General features: G+C 52.6%; 6 protein-coding genes across 6 annotated transcripts; 2 read left to right on the top strand and 4 right to left on the bottom strand.

Moving 5' to 3' along the window:
- Positions 1-1563: 1563 nt before the first annotated feature.
- STEHIDRAFT_77870 (Pkinase-domain-containing protein) lies at positions 1564-6686 on the bottom strand. The gene is made up of 12 exons (XM_007303207.1): positions 6320-6686; positions 6097-6234; positions 5797-5989; positions 5661-5719; positions 5433-5572; positions 4355-5239; positions 4065-4288; positions 3189-4004; positions 2852-3088; positions 2596-2729; positions 2367-2529; positions 1564-2274 (listed from the first exon to the last, which is right to left on the bottom strand). The coding sequence occupies exons 1-12, from the start codon at positions 6476-6478 to the stop codon at positions 2075-2077; spliced, it is 3348 nt and encodes a 1115-aa protein (XP_007303269.1). The 5' UTR covers positions 6479-6686; the 3' UTR covers positions 1564-2074.
- Positions 6687-7159: 473 nt separating this feature from the next.
- On the top strand, positions 7160-10607 carry STEHIDRAFT_138902 (uncharacterized protein; the record flags this gene model as incomplete). The annotated part of the gene is made up of 3 exons (XM_007303303.1): positions 7160-8102; positions 8378-10026; positions 10128-10607. The coding sequence occupies 3 exons, from the start codon at positions 7160-7162 to the stop codon at positions 10353-10355; spliced, it is 2820 nt and encodes a 939-aa protein (XP_007303365.1). The 3' UTR covers positions 10356-10607.
- A 597-nt stretch (positions 10608-11204) lies between these two features.
- On the bottom strand, positions 11205-12059 carry STEHIDRAFT_167923 (uncharacterized protein; the record flags this gene model as incomplete). Its single annotated transcript, XM_007303302.1, has 1 exon — positions 11205-12059. One exon carries the CDS (start codon positions 12057-12059, stop codon positions 11205-11207), a length of 855 nt encoding a protein of 284 aa, XP_007303364.1.
- Positions 12060-12579: 520 nt separating this feature from the next.
- Positions 12580-14791, bottom strand: STEHIDRAFT_167922 (uncharacterized protein; the record flags this gene model as incomplete). The annotated part of the gene is made up of 13 exons (XM_007303301.1): positions 12580-12875; positions 12943-13225; positions 13300-13352; positions 13422-13445; positions 13500-13542; positions 13607-13622; positions 13693-13830; positions 13959-14061; positions 14122-14222; positions 14292-14353; positions 14413-14581; positions 14654-14688; positions 14742-14791. 13 exons carry the CDS (start codon positions 14789-14791, stop codon positions 12726-12728), a joined length of 1227 nt encoding a protein of 408 aa, XP_007303363.1. The 3' UTR covers positions 12580-12725.
- Positions 14792-15682: 891 nt separating this feature from the next.
- On the bottom strand, positions 15683-16311 carry STEHIDRAFT_130569 (kinase-like protein; the record flags this gene model as incomplete). The annotated part of the gene is made up of 3 exons (XM_007303300.1): positions 15683-15750; positions 15801-15945; positions 15985-16311. The coding sequence occupies 3 exons, from the start codon at positions 16309-16311 to the stop codon at positions 15683-15685; spliced, it is 540 nt and encodes a 179-aa protein (XP_007303362.1).
- Positions 16312-17322: 1011 nt separating this feature from the next.
- On the top strand, positions 17323-17827 carry STEHIDRAFT_156044 (uncharacterized protein; the record flags this gene model as incomplete). Its single annotated transcript, XM_007303299.1, has 2 exons — positions 17323-17568; positions 17639-17827. The coding sequence occupies 2 exons, from the start codon at positions 17323-17325 to the stop codon at positions 17825-17827; spliced, it is 435 nt and encodes a 144-aa protein (XP_007303361.1).
- Positions 17828-17855: the final 28 nt, after the last annotated feature.

Genomic DNA, 17855 nt, shown 5'->3' with positions numbered 1-17855 from the left:
GAACGTCAGTGCTAATACCTCGGTTAGCCAAGAGACTACGAACCCCTTCAGACAACGGATTAGAATACAGTCATAAATCCTTGAGCGAGATGGGATTTACCTGTTTACTCGTATTGGGTGCTACCCCGACACTCTCCAGAGCATACTCGAAGAGAGTGCTGTACCGGATAGTAAGGTACAAGATCGAGGATCCAGTGATCTTGCGCTGCCATATCTGCCGCCTTTCGTCACTCAAACACAAGAGGTTGTCCCAAGTTAGGAGAGCTATCACGATTGATTCGAGTCAGAACATTTGGACTAGAGCCCTATCTAGAAGAGCTGGCCACTCACCGAGGCCCGAGATGACTGAAGCATTGTCGGCACTATGACGAGAAAAGTAAGTTTTAGCGATCTGTTACGATGTCCGACGGTATGTGCCACTGACATGAGCTCCGAGAGAGACAAGCTATCATTATCAGACATCGCTGGGGACCTGACTTGGGGATATCCCTGACACACGAAAGCCATCATCAAGCCTTTTAAACAAGGCTACCGCATCAAACACCAAGGAACCGATGGAGCGACAGGGATAGTTGAACTCGAGGATCAGGACATGTCTGATCCTGAAGATGCAAAACACCCGTAGTAAAGCTGTACGAAAGAGTGCCTGCGAATCCGCTGTGGCTTGTGAGAGGAACTTGACCGTTTGAGTCAACTTCGTGAGTGGCGTTTAACGTTTTTGAGCCAGTATCATCCTTCAGCACCTGGTTATGAGTATAGGCCATGGTGACCCTTGGGTCAGCGGGCCAGACCGCTGAGGATTGCAAAAGGAGCGAGGAGCAAGGCTACAAGTATGCTGATGAGGAAGCCAAGTAGGTAAGGTTATACCGACCATGTGGGTCAGCGGGAGCAGAGCTCTGAGGAACGACCCCCTTCCATTGATGAGTGGGCTGTGGCACTCCAAATCAACTCTATCTGGATATTCGAGAGCTGTCAGACCCTGTCTCGTACGGTGATATGCCCGAGAACGACTCACCTTACTGCCCTCAAACGCTGTACCTGTCGGCGTCTGGCATCACCTTGTATCAATGGACCTGGGAGAAACTTCGACTTAGGACCCTTGGTCACAGCGGGAGCTGCGGAACGGCCATCTTCATCTGATGAAAGGGGGTCAGTTTGGAAGCCGACCAAATACTCCTCTCAGAGATATATTTGTGGCCCAAGTCAGAATACCCAGGTCGAGGATGAAATTCACACCGACCCAAGCAAAGCAGCGCCTCAGACACCCCAGCTCTGAGTCTGATGCTCGGGAGAGATTCAAGGAAAGTATAACCAAGTTAAGACCAGCGTCAAACACGTTGGATTTGTGCCGCCGCATACGAACGTTACCTGGTCTGTGAAGGAAAGAAGGCGTCAGTATCGGTTCTCGTGATACCTTTGGCAGCCACTCACCTTCTTCCAGATAAACAAGGTCGATGGGTTGAGACGACATCACGAACGAACAGTCCATTAAACCAATCTCTAATAGCGACGCCACGAACCATACATAGTAAATACAGAGAATGAGTATGAGAGTCGGATGATGGGTGAGAGGGCAGGGAAAAGCAATGAAGTAAGAACTCCGATCGGGCAACTTGGAGGGCAACAATCGTACACAGAATCAGATGGACAGGCAGAATAAAAAAGATCACATAATGCAGTATGAAGAACGGGAATAATGGACATGAGGTGGCGACGTAAATGGAAAGGTGAGAAAGAAGTACCGTAGAAAGAGTAGTCCCAAGTCCCCCTAGCGCCTAGGAGGACCATTATAGATATGATTACAGCCGAGTCAAAACATGATGATCAGGGAAACTATATCAAGACAAGAGGAGAGGGGAGGGGAGGAGATATAGGGGCTGTTAAAGATACAAAGAAAAGTACAAAACCTAACCTGGAGAGCGACGTGATTGATGCAAGAAAAAAGGAAAAATAAACAGCCGAGAAGAAACCACAAGATCCCAGACGAGAAAGGTCACACTCTCACCACGCAGCCAACGCTGCCGTCCCCACTTCACGTCCCCCACGCACACTACAGCGAACGCCAGCGCCCCAATCATGACTGCTTCGTCGGCGAACCCTCGCCCGCAGCAGCTTTCTTCTGGAACTCTAACAGCGCCTCCGCATCCCAAGGCGCCGGTATCCGTGGCACATCATCCAGGTTCTTGTCCGCCCTTGCGTCCTTCAACCGATCCCGATTGTTCATCGTCTTACGCGCACGACATCTAATGAGGCGGAGCTTCGTCCGCTTGATCCCTGTGATACCGGACAAAGGCGTTGAGTGATTCGTCATATATGACCGAAGCAGAGGTAGAGCAGGGGCAAAAAGGGAGCAGAAGGAAACGTACAAGTCGATATCGTCTCCCGATCCTCCTCCATGAATGGATTATCCTTCTGCAGCAGATCGTCCTGCAGCGCATACAAGCACCACAACGACTCGACGTACAACATCTCGCATTCATCGGGCGTGGCGTGCTGGTCCAAGAGTTCCTTCTTCGCCGCTGTTCGGCTCTGTTCCACAAGTCAGACCGTCGCTCGCACCGTCCAGAGAGGTGTAGCGAAGGAAAGAAAACGTACGAGTGTGAGAGCACGATTGTACACGAGCTCGTCGACATAGGTGCTCGGCCCGGTGTATTGTGCGGGTAACCACGTCTTGACCATGACCGCCCGCTCGCTGCACTTCTCGAAATGCTCCATGAACCACGTCAGCGCTACAAAACCGCCCCCATCAATCAGTACATTCCATTCCACTCAACCTCAACAAGCCCCCACAAAAATGAACGAAAAGGCGTAGTGAAATGGTGCAAGAAGAAGAGGAAGAAGAGAAACACACCTTCATCAAACCCCTCACTCGCCTCAAAATCCTCATCCGGCTCCCGCATCACACAATGCTGCTGATACCGGCTCAGCTCCTCGATCCCCTTCTGCGAGAACGACATGACGAGCATGTACACGGCGACGCAGGTCACCGCGTTGTATTCCGCCTGGAAATCGGCGTGCCGCCGTTTGATCGCGGTCTTGGTCGGCTCGCCTTCGCGGGGCGTGAATTTGGCGGGGTCGGGGAGGGGCTCTGCATCGAAGTAGGCAGTTAGGAAGGGATTTGTTTATGGAGTGAAAAAGGGAAGGGAATGGAAGGGGGGAAGGGGGTAAGGGAATGGTAGGATACGCACTCTGCGGTATCGCCTTCACATACTCATACATCTCGTCCGCCCACCGCGTGATCACATCCGTCTTCTGCGCCAACTGCTCCAACCGCTCCAACAATTCGTCCTCCATCGGATCCACTCCCCCACCCCCACCCCCACCCTCGCCATTCTCACCGTTCCCGACCTTCCGGCCCCCATCTCCGTCTCCATCGCCTGAGACATCATCACCGGTGGGATAATTCCCCGTCCCCCTCGACACAATAATCGGTCTCCTACTCGACACCACCCCAGCATCCCCAACAGCATCCCCACCCTCCCTTTCCATGGTAGTCGTACCAGGCGATGCATAATCTCGATGACTAAAATGCGGCACCGCAACACTCGAAGCCGGCCTCACCGCCTGCCCAAAAAGCTTCTTACTCGCCAAACTCAACGCCCTCGCCAACGCGTTCGTCGTCGCCCTCGAGACCGTATTCGCGCCCCCTGCTCCTCCTCCGGGTGATGCGGAGAGACCGGGGGTCATGGAGGGGGGCGGGATGGCGTGGAGGTTTGGGGGTGGTGGGAATGTTGCGTTTGCGTTTGTGTTTGTTGTTGGGGTGTGGGAGGGATTGGCGGTGGAGGGGGTGGAGGAAAGGGGGTAAGGTGTGTAGGGCGTTTGGGCTTGGATTTGGGCTTGTTGTGCGTATGTGTATGTTGTGGGCGAGGAGGAGAGAGGAGGGGAGGATGAGGTGGTGGTGGTGAAGTAGTCCGTCGTTGTTGGTGTTTGTCGGGATGGGGTTTGGCGGAGTGGGGTGGGTTGGGCACGAACGTCGAGGAGCGGCCGTCTCCGCGAGTTGATCTCTACAACACATAAACAGACATGAGAACAGAGCAAACAAAAAATGAGAAAAAAATACGAACCATCGACAGCCCGATTAAACTCCACCGCCCTCACATCCCCCACGAGCACATACTCCCTCCTCAACAGTCCATCTTCCTCCGTCTCGCCTGGAATCAACGAAGCTTCGGCCTCTAGTGCTCGTGGTGGTTTCTTTGGGTTTGGGTCGTGACCATGACCGGGATTTGGATTTGATGTCGGGGATGACTTTCGTGCGAGATTTAGGGGGGTGGGGTCGTTTGGCGGTCTATCATGTCCAACATCCAGATCTAATCAGCCGAGGACAGAGAGCCAAACAAAAAAGGATACGCACGTCGTCCCAACACCTCCCTCCACCCCCGGACTCCCCCTCCCATTCACCCCTCCACCCGTCCCTCCACCCGTCCCCCTCTCATTACCAACCCCATTACCAATCCCAACACCACCCCCAGGAGACCCAGCAGCAGCACCAGCAGCGCTCTCCCTCCTCCGAAACTTAAACCGACTCGGCGGAATCATCGCATTCGCATCTAACACCTCCGGCGGTATCCGCACATCCTCTCCCATCCCTTCCTCTCCTTCCCCTTCGCCCTCTCGCTCATTCCCCTCCTGCTCTGCGTCTGCCCCTCGACTTCGAGGTTCGACGTCCATCTCCCGATCATAATACGATAACCTCCTCTGCGCCTGACCACCCCCATACCCCGGCCTCCCCCCAGACATAGAAACCGTCCTCTCACCACGTCCCTGTCCCTGTCCATGACCGTGCGAGTGAGACGGCTCCTTGCCCGGCCTCGGAAATTTCGAATTCGCCAACGCATGCGACTTGAAGAACTCGTCGAAACTCGCGCGTTCGACCGGGTTTCGTTTCAGCAGGACTCGAATAAGCTTCTTCACGTCGTCTGGGACTACTTGGACTGCTTGTGTCTCTCCGTTCGTATTCCCAGTCCCATTCCCATTTACATTTGCACCCGGCGTAGTAGTGGTGGTAGCAGAGGACGGAGCAGGAGGAGCAAGAGAAGGAGGCTGCTGATTCCTCGGATCCTCATCCGGAAACTTAATCCCCCTACTATGATCGATCTTCTTCAACAGCTCTATATGGTTCTGTGCGCGGAACGGAGGCTTCCCGACGCTCATCTCGTAGAGAACTGCGCCGACGGACCAGAGATCGGCTTTGGCGTCGTATTTCTGGTAGGAGAGGATTTCGGGGGCCATGTAGAGGCTGTTTGGGGGTGGGGTGGATGCGTAGAATGGTGGAGCATAGAAGAAGAAGTGAAGAAGAGGGGAGGGGAGAGGGTGAGTGAGTATGATGTAGACGTAGACAGAACATAAATGCAAGAGAGGAATTGTGTAGTGTAGAGAAACAAAGAGGGCGAGGAGGGTGAGAGGTAAGATAGGATAAGCAAAGCACGTACGGAGACCCACACAACGTCTCCGCCATCATCTGTTCAGGCAATAGCCTCGCGAAGCCGAAATCGGCGATCTTGAGGATGGGGATGCCGAGCGGGTGGCCGCGCGCGAGGTCGTCTTCGGCGGGCGGTTTCAGGAGGAGGTTCTATGTCGCCACGCCATGCAAAAGAAAAGGTGAGTGGGTGGGTGAAGGGATGGGTGGATAGGGGTATAGGGAAGATGTGCGGACGTACCTGCGGCTTGATATCTCGATGAATAAGATTCCGTTGTCGAAGGAACTTCAACGCCCTCGCTAATCCATCCATCCACCATCAATCAACCATCCTCGCTCCCATAAAAACACAAAACAAAGAAAAAAAAAGAGCGTACCCAACTGCCTCAAAAAACTCCTCACCACAATCTCCGTCAACCCTCCCGTCCTCGGCTGCGGGAAATACTGTGGCGGCGCTCCAGGGTGAGGAATGTACTCGAGCCCTTCTACACGGCCCCGCTTCTTGATGTAGTTGGTGAGATCGCCGCCGGCGCAGTATTCCATGATGAGATAGATGTTGCGTTCGGCGCGCTGGTTACGTGCAATTCGGTGATGTCAGGGCGGGTGGGAAGAAAGGAACAGTGAGGGAGGGAGGGAAGGAGAGGGAGGGAGGGAGGAAGAGAGAGAGGGGGACATACGAAGACGTCGATGAGACGGGTGATATGTCGATGTTGGAGGGATTTCAGGATGTCGATCTCGGATTGCAAGTTCTCGAACAGCTTGCTCGACAAGCCACTCCGGCTAACAGTCTTGATCGCCACTTCCCTTCTCGTTTCCTACCGCATCCAATTCCATTCACCGTTAAATCACACGCAAGGAACAAAGACGGAGCGGAGGACAAAGGCGGGAGACAAAGCGCACCTGATGGTATCCCTTGTATACGGTCGCGAAACTACCTTTCCCGAGATCGCCTACAATGACATACGGCTTCAACTCCTCGTCTTCTGGACGTTTGCCGCCGAAGGAGGTGTTGCTCGTGCTCGATGTGCGGTGCACCGGGGGCGCGGGGGCGGGTGCCATCGCTCGTTCTCTCTTCGAAGATGGTGATGGTGGTGATATGACTGGCAGTATTAAGAGATGGAATGGATAGGTGGATAGGTGGGTGAGAACGAGGTGTGTGTTATCTATTCGGATGCGGCCTCGAGGCTCAGGTATGGATGATGAATGGATTGAACTAGTCCAATAATCAAGTCGGTCGAGAATCGAGATAATTAAGTTGTACAATGTGCGCTGATTATGGGGGATGATGAGGGTGTAGATGAGGGCAGTAGAGTAGAAAGGACAGTTCGCCGTCTCAAGGCCCTTCGGGCGTGACTAATCCACTTGCTTCAGACAGGGGCGGGGTGTGACCCGTAAGTGACCTTGGGGCGGGAGGCGGGCAGGGTCACTCGGTCACAGCTGCTCGAAAGGAGCCTCGTGCTCGCAACCAGCGAGCCTGTTCGAGCAGTTCGTCCTCATTGTTTTGCTGACTCGGAATCGCACTAAGACCAATACATGTAGACACCAATATTTGACAACATTTCTCGTTGATTTCTGAATTTGAAGCGTGCTTACCACGTGGATATCGGCAACTCAAAGGCGTGTGGCGTCACCGCTCTTTCCCCGCTCTCTGGCTCTTTCACAACTCCTCATCGTCATCCGCTTCTTGTCGTGTCACAGTCTTGCTCGTCGTCGACGACAGCGACAACCGTCCGCTTCACGATGGACACAACCACCGTCCCATCATCCCTTGCCAAAGACAAAGGCAAAGGTCGCGCACCCGTCTCCGCCTACGACACCTCCCCCTCCGAGACCACACCCCTCCTCGCCTCCTCCTCCTCCCGTGGTCCTTCCTCCTCACCATCTCGTGGGGACAACCCGATTCACGATGAGGAGGTCTCCATCCTCCAAGCGACGAGTAATTCTCGACGCGCACGTCTGATACGAACGCTATGGACCGTCTTCTTCACGACGCTCATATTCATGCTCCTCGTCCTCCTCTCCCTCCTCTTCCTCGCATATTCCTACCAAGCTCGCGCATCGTCCATTTCTCTCGATGAGGAGACGCTAGCGAGGTCGGTTGTGTGGATCGGGCCGGAGAGTGTGGATGTGATTAATATTACGAAGGATGAGGGGGTTTGGGTAAGAGTGCAGGGTCGGGTCGGGGTGGACGCGGGTGGTCTTATGGGTTTTCATGAAGAAGAGGACGAAGACGAAGATGGGTGGTTACGAGGGGTCTGGAAGTCCATCGGACGGTGGGGGATCGATACCCTCGGCGAAGTCTCCATCGAAGTTTCCTCCATCACACTCCGCTCTCTCCCCTCCTCCTCCGCCTCCTCAGACCCGAACACAAATAACACGTCAACATTCCTCGCCTCCATCTCCCTCCCCCCAACCTCCATCCCCCTAACCTCTTCCCCCCCAAAACACCCCTCCCAAAACCTCTCCTGGCTCACCCCCCTCTCCCTCCCCCTCCACATCCAACCCACAACCAACACCTCCATCTGGCTCGACTTCGCCAAATCCTGCTGGCGAGACGGCTCCATCAGCGCTAGTGTCCATGTCAGTGAGGTGACGGTGCGCGGGGGCGGCGTGGGCGATAGAGGGTGGAGGGGAAAAGTGGAGAAGACGGTGGAGGATGTGAGGGGGGTGTTGAGGCAGAAAAGTGAGTATTGTTCTTATTGGGGACGGTGGGGTGCGATGGGCGGGATTGGGATGGCGTGGATGGCGGTGAATTCGCCGTTGGGGGGGTTGTTCGCTTCCGGGTAGGCAAGCTGGTATAAAGCAATGTATTTTTTTTCACCAAAAGTATTTTTTCTGAGGCGGTGGGGCTAGTGTTATGATATCTATGAATATAACCTCGGACCGCATCCCCATCTCATCTTCTCCTCCAAACAAACCCAAAAATCTAAAACTAACACTTCCCTAATCAATCAACAGTCCCCCGCATACCCGGCCTCCCCACCCCCGGCCAAGGCCAATCCACATCGTACCCAACACTCGAACACCTCGTCTCCCTCGAATCCTTCCACATCTCTACCGTCGCTTCTCCACCTCCTGCACCACGCTCACCACGATCGCATAACGCCCCGTCATCTCCTCCTTCGTCATCATCACCACCGCATACAGACCCACCGACCCCCCTCCCAGCCCATCTCTTCATCACAGCTCGCGCGACTGTCCTCAATCCCATTCCTGCGCTCGCTAATACTACTGGATCGGAGCTGCCGTTCTTTAATTTCACGGTTCCGTCGTTACCGTTTATTATCGCTATTCCGTCCGCTCCTTCCAACTCCAACTCCAGCATCCACCACGCGGGACAGAACGAGGAGGGGTACGAGAAGGGACAAGTGGAAGGAGACGAAGAAGACGACGAACCGTTAACGATCGCCTACGTCGAGACTGCACCTCTGCAGGTCACGTCCGCCTTCGCGTCTGAGCAGGGAAATTTCACGTTGCGGATTGAGGGGTATTTACTTCCGCTGCCTGGGGCGCTCGCTCAATCCTCCTTGTCCGCTGTCGACTCGTCCGCCCGAGCGTCGAACTCAGCCGCAGATGGAGATGGAGATGTAGATGCAGGTGTGGATGCAAAGACAGGTGTGGATGCAGATGCGAAGACAGGCGTGGATGCAAACGCAAGGAGCGCACACGCATCCAGAGCCCTCTCCGCTTTCTTATCCACCTACCTCTCCTCCCAACCTTCCCTCATCCTCATCTCTTCGCCGCTCTTTCCCTCTCCTTCTCCTGGCGATCATGACCATGGCAGCGGCGGTGGAGGTGGGAATGGTGGAGGTGGTGGGAATGGGAAGAAAGGAAAGGGCAAGAAAGCGAAGAAAACATGGATAAAAACGACATTCCCCGCTCCAGTCCCGAAACCGCGCATATTGCGGGACGTGACGATTAAAGACATGGTCATTCGGCCGCCTGGCTCTCCTGCCCATCTCTCCTCCCTCGACTCCGACTCCGACCTCAAATCACTCCCCCCCTCCGACGTTCGCCCCGATGACGACGTGAGCATGATCTCCACGAACTGGGTCGTCAAATCCGGAACCGTCCTCGCTAAGGTCGTCCTTCCCAAAGGTCTCGATGTGCGTCTGGACGTGCGGGGCGTTTTGCCGGATCTGCTGATTTTTGATGGGGCGGTTCCGCCTTCTTCGGTTTCGGTTTCGTTCGATGGTCATTCCATCCCACCGGCCTTTGAGATCGATGCTGACCCCGTCGAGGCAGCTTTTGACTTCGACGGTCAGGACACTTTCGAGGAATATCTGAGGAACGGAATGAGTGCGAAGGACACGTTAACGATGATAGCGCCCCCGTTACCCCCCGAACGACCCCTTCCGAGCCCGATCCCGCCGAACGCGTTCGCGCATATCAGGCCGGGGGAGTGGTTGGTCGCTTCCTCTAATTCTAGCATTGAGCAAGGAGATCGTCAGGTCAGAAATGCGGACGGGGGGTATGGGGAAGGTGGAAATGGGGATGGAGAGGAAGAGGAAGAAGGAAGCGTGACGTACGTGAGCGCGCAGATTGTTGATGTGCCGTTGGAGGTCTTGCCTGGCCGGGAGAACGATTTCGGGAAGTTTGTGAGGAAGGTGGGTTTCTTCTCGTCATGTCCCCTCCTCTTTATCCATGTTGTATCCGGGATTTTGGCGGGTGGAAAGATGAGATGCTGATGTATGATATTGATATTCAGGTCATCTTCGGAGGCTCAGAAGGCGCACTGGCGGGCATTCAGGGCGTAGCGGGCGTGGTTGTGAGTATCGACGGGCTGTTACTTAGTGAGTCCAGCGACGCCCCCAGCGACATGAAAGACAAGGAGGGTGATGGACGGGATGGAGGAGGGGAGAAGGAGATGCGGGGGATGGTGTTGCAGGGATTGCCGTTTGAGGGGAACGTGCGGATCGGGAAGAAGAGTTTGTGATCCTTTCGGGTATCTGAGTATCTCTGGTGGGGCGGTAATGACAGTTGGATAGTCGCGCGGAGGGTAGGTGTAGAGTATTCGTGTAGGATTTTTTTTGTCTCGCGGTCTGTGCCAGCGCATGGTACGAGTAATATCCCCCTCTCATCCTTGGAACGTCTGTATGTATTGTATTTTTACGCTTACGCTCGTTGCTCGCGTCTCTCATTGTAGTGTATATAGAGTTGGACATTGGATGCTTTGTTTTTGCTGTCGTGGTCGTGTTTGTTTGTGGGCTCCAGAACAGTGGCGCGCCACATTCTCTCATCGAGCTCCCGCATGCCATCCTCGAGATCGTGGACCCTCGCTCATTCAAGCTTCATGTCGACCACGACGATCAATTCAGTGGCTGCCCTTCTATTTTTTCCAACGACCATCCATCTTTATATAGAGACAGTACACATCTATGCACTTGAACAGGATCTTGTAAGGTCAAACGATGATCGCAAGTCAAGGCAGGCCCACTTTGGATGAGGATGCTCCCCATCCGCTTGGTTCATTTCTCTGGTATCAGACTTCTATATCAACTACTCAGAAAACGCTTGAACTTGCCTATCCCATCTCTCGGTTCGCTTTCAACGCGTTGAATGTGATGGAGCGCGCCTACATCCTTTGACGGGGTATCTCAGCAAGGCTATCGACAAAATTTCCACTACTCTTCACTCCCCAAACTTTCCGGGCAGCATATGGATCAAACTTGTGATCGAATGCTCGTACGTGCCTTTCTATCTTTCATGTCTCTCGAGCTGATATTTTATACCGCTCAGGCTACAACACAAAAAAGATAGCCACATCGATATCCACTTCCTGCGCTCATCCCGCCTTCCCTCGTACCTTCTCAGCATATGTTAACGCCCTTTCTCGAACAGTCTGACCCCGTCCATCAGTTCTCACCACCTCGTTCGCCTCCGAGTCGTCAGACAACGCCTCCCAATCGTCTTCGTCAAGGAACTCCTCCAGTTCCTCCCAAGCCTCACGTTCACCGATCGTCTCCAACTCCCACTCGTCGCCCAATCCTTCACGACGATTCCTTCCTATCCACTCGAAATCACCATCAAATTTCGATCCCGTGGTCTTCTTCTCCTTGCGGTGAATACGTCCTCGAGGAAGGTCAAGTAGGGAGACCTCGTATGAGTCGTATCGTCTTCGCTCCGCCGAAACCTCGTCTGCTACGCCATGAGCGATCTCTGCCTCTGCCTCCCTCTGCAACTCCTCTTCCCCCTCACCCTCGAGCGTCAAGTCCCTTGGATCGTTGTCCAGCTCAGGAAGTAACTCCGAATCTGCGTCCCCCTTACCGCCCTCTCTCCTGCGCGCCGCTTCTGCTCGTATCTCGTGTGGCGTCGGAGGCTTGTTATATTTCGGATCAGGAGGAATATAAAACTCGTCTACTGCCGTCCAACGTGCTCGTGTCTGTGCAAGAGTCAGACCAACCCAGTCAGTCTCGTGGAGAGGAAAAAATGAACGGAGGGCCTTAGGCTCGAAACGGCGGATACTCACATCTCTGATCCTCGCCTTCATAGATATCCCAGTAGGCTTGTGCTCCTCCGCGACGTGGAAATTAATTCTCTGGCGATACCTATCCAATCGGTTTCCCCGCTGTCTTACGCACTCCCAAGACCAGGTGTGAGCCATCTCGAGTTTTGGATTGTGATGTTTGGAGCGAGGCATAGGTGGCGTTTCGAGATGCGCTATGGAGTATGTGTGGTTGATTTAGGAGAGGTGTAGTGAGGGATGTACCAACGGGGTTGTGACGAAATTATCTAGGTGAAGTGTGGCGGTGCGCGCTTCGGTTCGGTTGCTTGGCGGTCAGAGTTAGGTGGAGTCATTGGTGTATCGCTTGCGAACTCTGGACACTTGAACAATTCTGACTCCGGGCGTTGCGAGCAGCCGACACAGCGTCGGCGTTCCCGAACCAGTACTGAGGCCGTGTCATGGGTTGAGTATCCGTTGGAACTCGACAGGGGAACTTGCACGGGTGGTCAGGATTGTCATACGAGGCTATGCTTCACCGCACGAATCGCCTCTCTTTACTGCGGCGAAACGTTATCGGTAAGGCAAACATTACTTCTTGTCGAAAAGACTGGATAGTGAAGAGGGTAGCAGAGACGGTTCGCAGATCATTGACACCTACGCTCAGTCGGTGCCGAGAACGCATGTTACGCGGCACATCCTAGCAAGAGATCTGCGCAAATATTGTTTCGATTTGTAGCAGTGTGGGTCGGACCATTCTCGATACGCTATCGTTCTGTGACTTCTGATATTCGACAACAAAAACCTTCACCATCGCACCTCGCCGCCACGGCTCCCGCAATTCGGTACCGGGTCAGAAGAATATCAGAAGTCAGGATAACTAGAGCCATAGGCGGGCTCATGACTCGGAGCAGGCCGAGCAAGTGGCGGAGGACCATCCCATACGAACGGTTCAAAGAGGAGAGGCTCCATGGAGCTCGCGGACGGCATACTGCGTCGATGGCCTTTCGAAGGCTGGAAAATAGTGGGTTTAGTTCTCCATATTTCCAGCACCGATAGATGTTATGCTCGATGTACGCACCATAAGCGGCACCGGATTTGTTTCTTGGATATCGGCAGTCCCGGACTCTTGGTCCAGTTGTGGTTCAGCGACAAGTTCGTCAAGATCAGCACCGTCAGCGACGCGAAGAGGGGCCCCGATATTTCCAAGGAACCTGTTCTGTGCAAAGGTCGGCTCGGTAAGGTGATCTTCATCGTATCTGCGTCCAGCACGCCGAAAATGAGACGAACGGGGACCGACGGGTCCATCTTCATCGAATGTTCTTAGGTTGAGTACAAGACGAGAGACCAGGACGTTAGGCAGCCTGATTAGAACAAAGAGTCTCAGGTAGGGATTATGCAGTGGCCAAGGTTCTGTAGCAAGAAAGTTGTAACTCACACTGAGATAAATGGTGCAATCATCCCGATGAAGTTTGAAGTTTGAGACGACAGCTAAGAAATAATGTACGTGGAGTCAATTGAGTACTGTATGGGTGAGGTCCGCAAAGTTAAGATGCTTACCTCGCCATCGGTGACGGTCGAAATCTATATTCAAAAGATGAAAGTGAGACAATCAGGTGATCCTTGACTGTCACCTACGATGTTTATGGCTGCATTCAAGCTACCGATCATAAACATGATCCTACGACCATCGACAGCGTGAGCATATCAGAACCCTGGCATATAGAGAAATTTCCGCTGCTCACATGAAATATAAAACGCCTGAAGATATCGATAGAGTGGAAGTGAGCAAATCATCTGATGAAATCTAACTATCGAAAAACTAGTTCACCATCACGGAGAAGTATCTCTGCAATGCTCACTTGATTGGAGCGACGCATTCGCATTGCATGGCCATACGTCTTCCGTAGTGTCAGGACGAAGATCGAAGCGTCAAAGGCGAGGGCAACGAAGTTGTCTCCGAGTTTGACTGAAAGCATTTGTGAGGTCAGCTCCGTGACTAGAAATATATGTGCATGTCGATAAGCCTACGGCTGTTGCAGAAAAGTATAATATATCAGACTTTCAGGACAAGGTATAACACAGTCTGCAGGACATACTTAGAATGTAGTTGAACGTGGGAGACGATGTGGATCAGGCATCGAGAGAATGTTTCGTACTGAGACCCTTTCGTAGATGCGCGATCATCCAAATGCACGCTCTACGAAGAACTCTGATTGGGTATCTGATACCTCAATACAGGGGTGGTAGAAGTGCTCACCAATACAGCCAATGTCACCCTCGCGGATATAAAGAGACCTGCTGCGTAAAGAACACGGGAATCTCGTTCGTATATAGCATACACTCTGAGAGAGAAAAGGGCTGTGAGAGTAGCTCATCAGCACAAGCTTGGATAAGATTATTTGCTGATGTGTTGAGACAAGAACATACCAGAGGTGGTGCAGATCGCCAGGACGTCGCAGAGGAATAATACAATCAATATTGCATTGCACCTGTTAGACACGTTTTTCAGTCAACAACAGTCGGAGCTATAAGAAACCGAACCACGCACTCATCATCGGTGGAAGAACCAGGAAGGCTTGACAGAACCATAGATACCAAGTAACCGACGAAGATATACCTATTCATGAGGAATAAGACCGTGGTTGCGGTCAACCTTCTGCGCCAAATAGTTCCTATTTCCATGTGTAGGGTCTGAACGTAGTCTAGGAGCCAAAGAGCTTTAGTCGTACCAGTGAGTAGGCCTTCTCTGTAAGTCCAATATTGCCGGAGGAAGATCATGAGATACGTACCAGTTATTGCAGTGCTAGCATAGTTCGTAATCAACCTTCACTCCAGATAATCAGCCCTTGATTCAGACAGAAGCTTCGACAGACATACCACAAATCAACCTGAAAAACGACTTCTTGAAGGGAAGGTTGATCAGACATATGTGGGGAAGGAGATGTACAATCGAAAGGGAGGTCTTGTATTTCTTATAGCCAGGGACCCGTAAATCATCGGCTTCCAGCCTCTCAGGGGATAGGCTGCTCATCGCCTTCTCTTAGGTGCGATAGCCATCTGATGGCATGCTTCTCGAGTCTCATGGCCGGACATTTGAGCATGAGCTTGACTAGACGGTGAGAGGGATGAGCCGTCTATGGTTCGAATGGCAACTAGAGCGTGTCTGAGAAAGACAATCGAGATGGAGCGCTGCACAGCCATGCTGATACAGAAGCATGACCGTAGGCGTAAACAGCACCGTCCTGGCACCTGAACCTCACCATCATAGATATCTGCTGCATCGATGTACCGATGATTGGATCACGAAGAAGACGACGTTGACGAAGCGCTCGTAGTTCTGATGAAGCTTACCTGAAGGGAAAGGAACCGGACACTACAACTCACTTATTGTATGGTGCTAGCGGGTGATATGAGAAGAAAAAAGAGTGAGATTAAACGGGGCTATTCATAAAGTTTGAATAGAAAGTCATCACCAAGAAAGTATGTCGTTCCATATGGTCCATCTACACGGCAAACAGCCACCGGGAGTTCGCTGATGAAGTTTCACTGCGCTCCAAGCGCTGAGAAATTGTGTGCTAATTCTCGAGAAGCGGATGCGAGGTGGCACTGCAACGATATCACGGCCCAACTGCACTGATTATTCATGGAGATGAACAGTAGACATGAAGTCCACTGTCAATGAGCAGCATCGATCTAGGTAAAGGACGAGAATCAGTGAGAATATACCGACATGGCAGTAAAGGGATCAAAACACAATTGACGATAAGAATTGGATAAGGGCCGTGCGCGTACCTCGAATGCGTACACGCGTCTGACGCTCAAATACGTGTGAGCACTGAGCCAAGGTCCTGCTCAACCCTTAGCTCCTCCGGTATGGATTCATGACCTGCTCGTACAACTTCCACCAACTAGGCGTATTCAGGCTCCCAGAATAACTCCGCGTATACTCCCAATACTCCGGAAGCCATCCTGCAGTCTCCCAGTCAATGATCGCGGCGATCTTTCCGTCCTTCCACAGAATGTTGTGCGGCCCAAGATCTCCATGCGTAAAGACTGTCCTATAGACCCTCCCAGAAGTTTTCTCAAAGCTTTTGTGGTACTTCGGATAATGCTCGCGCACATAATCGTGGCCGAAAAAGGTATGGAAGTCGCTGATTGTATGGAAAGGACCCCAAGGCTCGCTCGCCATTCTCGAGTCAATACAGCCAGTGCCATCAACTGCCTGCACCTTCCCGGGTTCGGGAGGTTCGAGAGAGCGTAGCTGGTCGATGTAACCCTTCAGCTGCTGCATGGCGCTAAGTCTCTCGTGCTCGCTTAGATTCCGCCAAACCCTGATGAGAAGGGGGGCATCTATGTACTCCATCACAAGCCAAGTCTCTCCGCGAGCAGAGAAAGCATCATGCACACGAGGTACGGGAATGGAGGTGTGTCGTGCGATGAAGTCCATAGTAATGGCGTCGGTGAGCCGCACGCGGTTCGCGTCACCACGTTTGACAATGACATTCTGGTTGAGTCGAATAGCGGTCGCCGACCATTTGTATCGTTTTACCCCTAAGAAGACTCTCGCGTTGAACAAACACAGTTCGAGCCTACTGAGCTTCTGCAATTGAGCGAGATTAGGTTTGCCCTGTATCGCACTTCGGGACTCTGACTCTGCTGTACTGGGATACCTCGTTCGTCAAGAGCATTGTAACAGCACTTCATGAAACCGTACCTTTTGTATGGCGGCATAAGGAGTCAAACCGACAGTGAAGCGTGATGATTGTCGTAGAAGTTTGGAAGGACAAGGAATTTTAGCAGCTCGCGGAGTGCGAATTATCGGCATCTCCCATGGTGGGCTCCTGAGTTTGCACAATGATGATGCTCAATTACTGCATGCTCATCATGATACTCAGCCTGTACTAGCCGTCTAATAGATGATAGACCCTTATGTCTCTGACTTACGCTTTCACACAACCAAACTCGCCTCGGGTCCGTGTGGCGTACATCGAGATCCGTGCTTTGATCGTGTCAATAATGCCACGTTCCGTGTCAAAGCTGTAACGAACACAGCCCTGCTCGTTCTGCGGACCGCCCTTCTTCTCTTTACGTCTATTGTCTCTGTCACCCGAAACCATCCCAGTCTAAATTCTTGTTAAAGCCCTCGCATTGGTCGTATCTACCTTATCCGTCTCTTCTGAATCATGAACAAATCACGACAAGCACCGTCTCCTCGAGCCATAATGGCAGGTTTGTCTCCGACATTACTCTCAAGTTTTTTTTTGCCTAAAGCTGAAACACTATCCGCTCGTCCTTTCGTATAGCACTCGGAGTTGACAAGTCTCGTCTCTACTTGGCCTTTTTTGATACAGAACACGACCTGCCTCCAGTGGCCGAGCCTGAAACGAAATATGATACTGCTCTTCTTCGGATCTCGAACGGAGCATCATCGGGTGGCCCAATCCCTAACAAAGCATTCATGCGTTATGGGATTCAATTAGCGACTACTCTCAAGGACGAAGACGGTGACGACGTGTTCAAATACATATCCTGCGATCTGTACAAGGAGAAATGCTGTCCCAGAGAGGAGAGGCTTCGTGCAGTGGTATATTTGGGCTCCACATACAAAAGCCGAGTGCAAGTGGAGGGTTTATTGGATAGTGTGCGCGTGAAGCCAAGAATGGGCGCTGTTCGGTTACATTATTGGACCTGGGACGCCATGGAGGTAAGTTCTTCCCCCGACTGTCTACTCAGAGCCATTGCGGGCTGAATGGCAACTATTCCATCTCACACAGCTTTTGTCAAGGCAAGGCGCCATCAAGCCACTATTCGGTACTGCAGAGGACGTTTGGAAGCGTGGGGCTGCGTTCGCGGACACGACTGACGAACCCTCCAAGACGCGGAGTCCTACAGGCAGGCAAGAAATCCCAACCTGCAACACAGACGGTGGGAAATCCAGGATGACGATCGTGCCTTGTATCTAGAGGTTGGCCCAGGAGAGACATTTACCAT

Source organism: Stereum hirsutum (genome assembly GCF_000264905.1).
Source record: "Stereum hirsutum FP-91666 SS1 unplaced genomic scaffold STEHIscaffold_6, whole genome shotgun sequence".
Taxonomy (NCBI): Eukaryota; Fungi; Basidiomycota; class Agaricomycetes; order Russulales; family Stereaceae; genus Stereum; species Stereum hirsutum.
This window is presented reverse-complemented; position numbering and strand designations above follow the sequence as displayed.

Excerpts from the sequence above, each read along its gene's own strand:
- STEHIDRAFT_77870 (XM_007303207.1), bottom strand. The coding sequence starts at position 6,478 with ATGGCACCCGCCCCCGCGCCCCCGGTGCACCGCACATCGAGCACGAGC. Across the intron at positions 4,005-4,064 it reads GTTTAATCGGGCTGTCGATG|AGATCAACTCGCGGAGACGG; the intron begins GTTCGTATTTTT and ends TATGTGTTGTAG. Across the intron at positions 3,089-3,188 it reads TGTGAAGGCGATACCGCAGA|AGCCCCTCCCCGACCCCGCC; the intron begins GTGCGTATCCTA and ends ACTTCGATGCAG.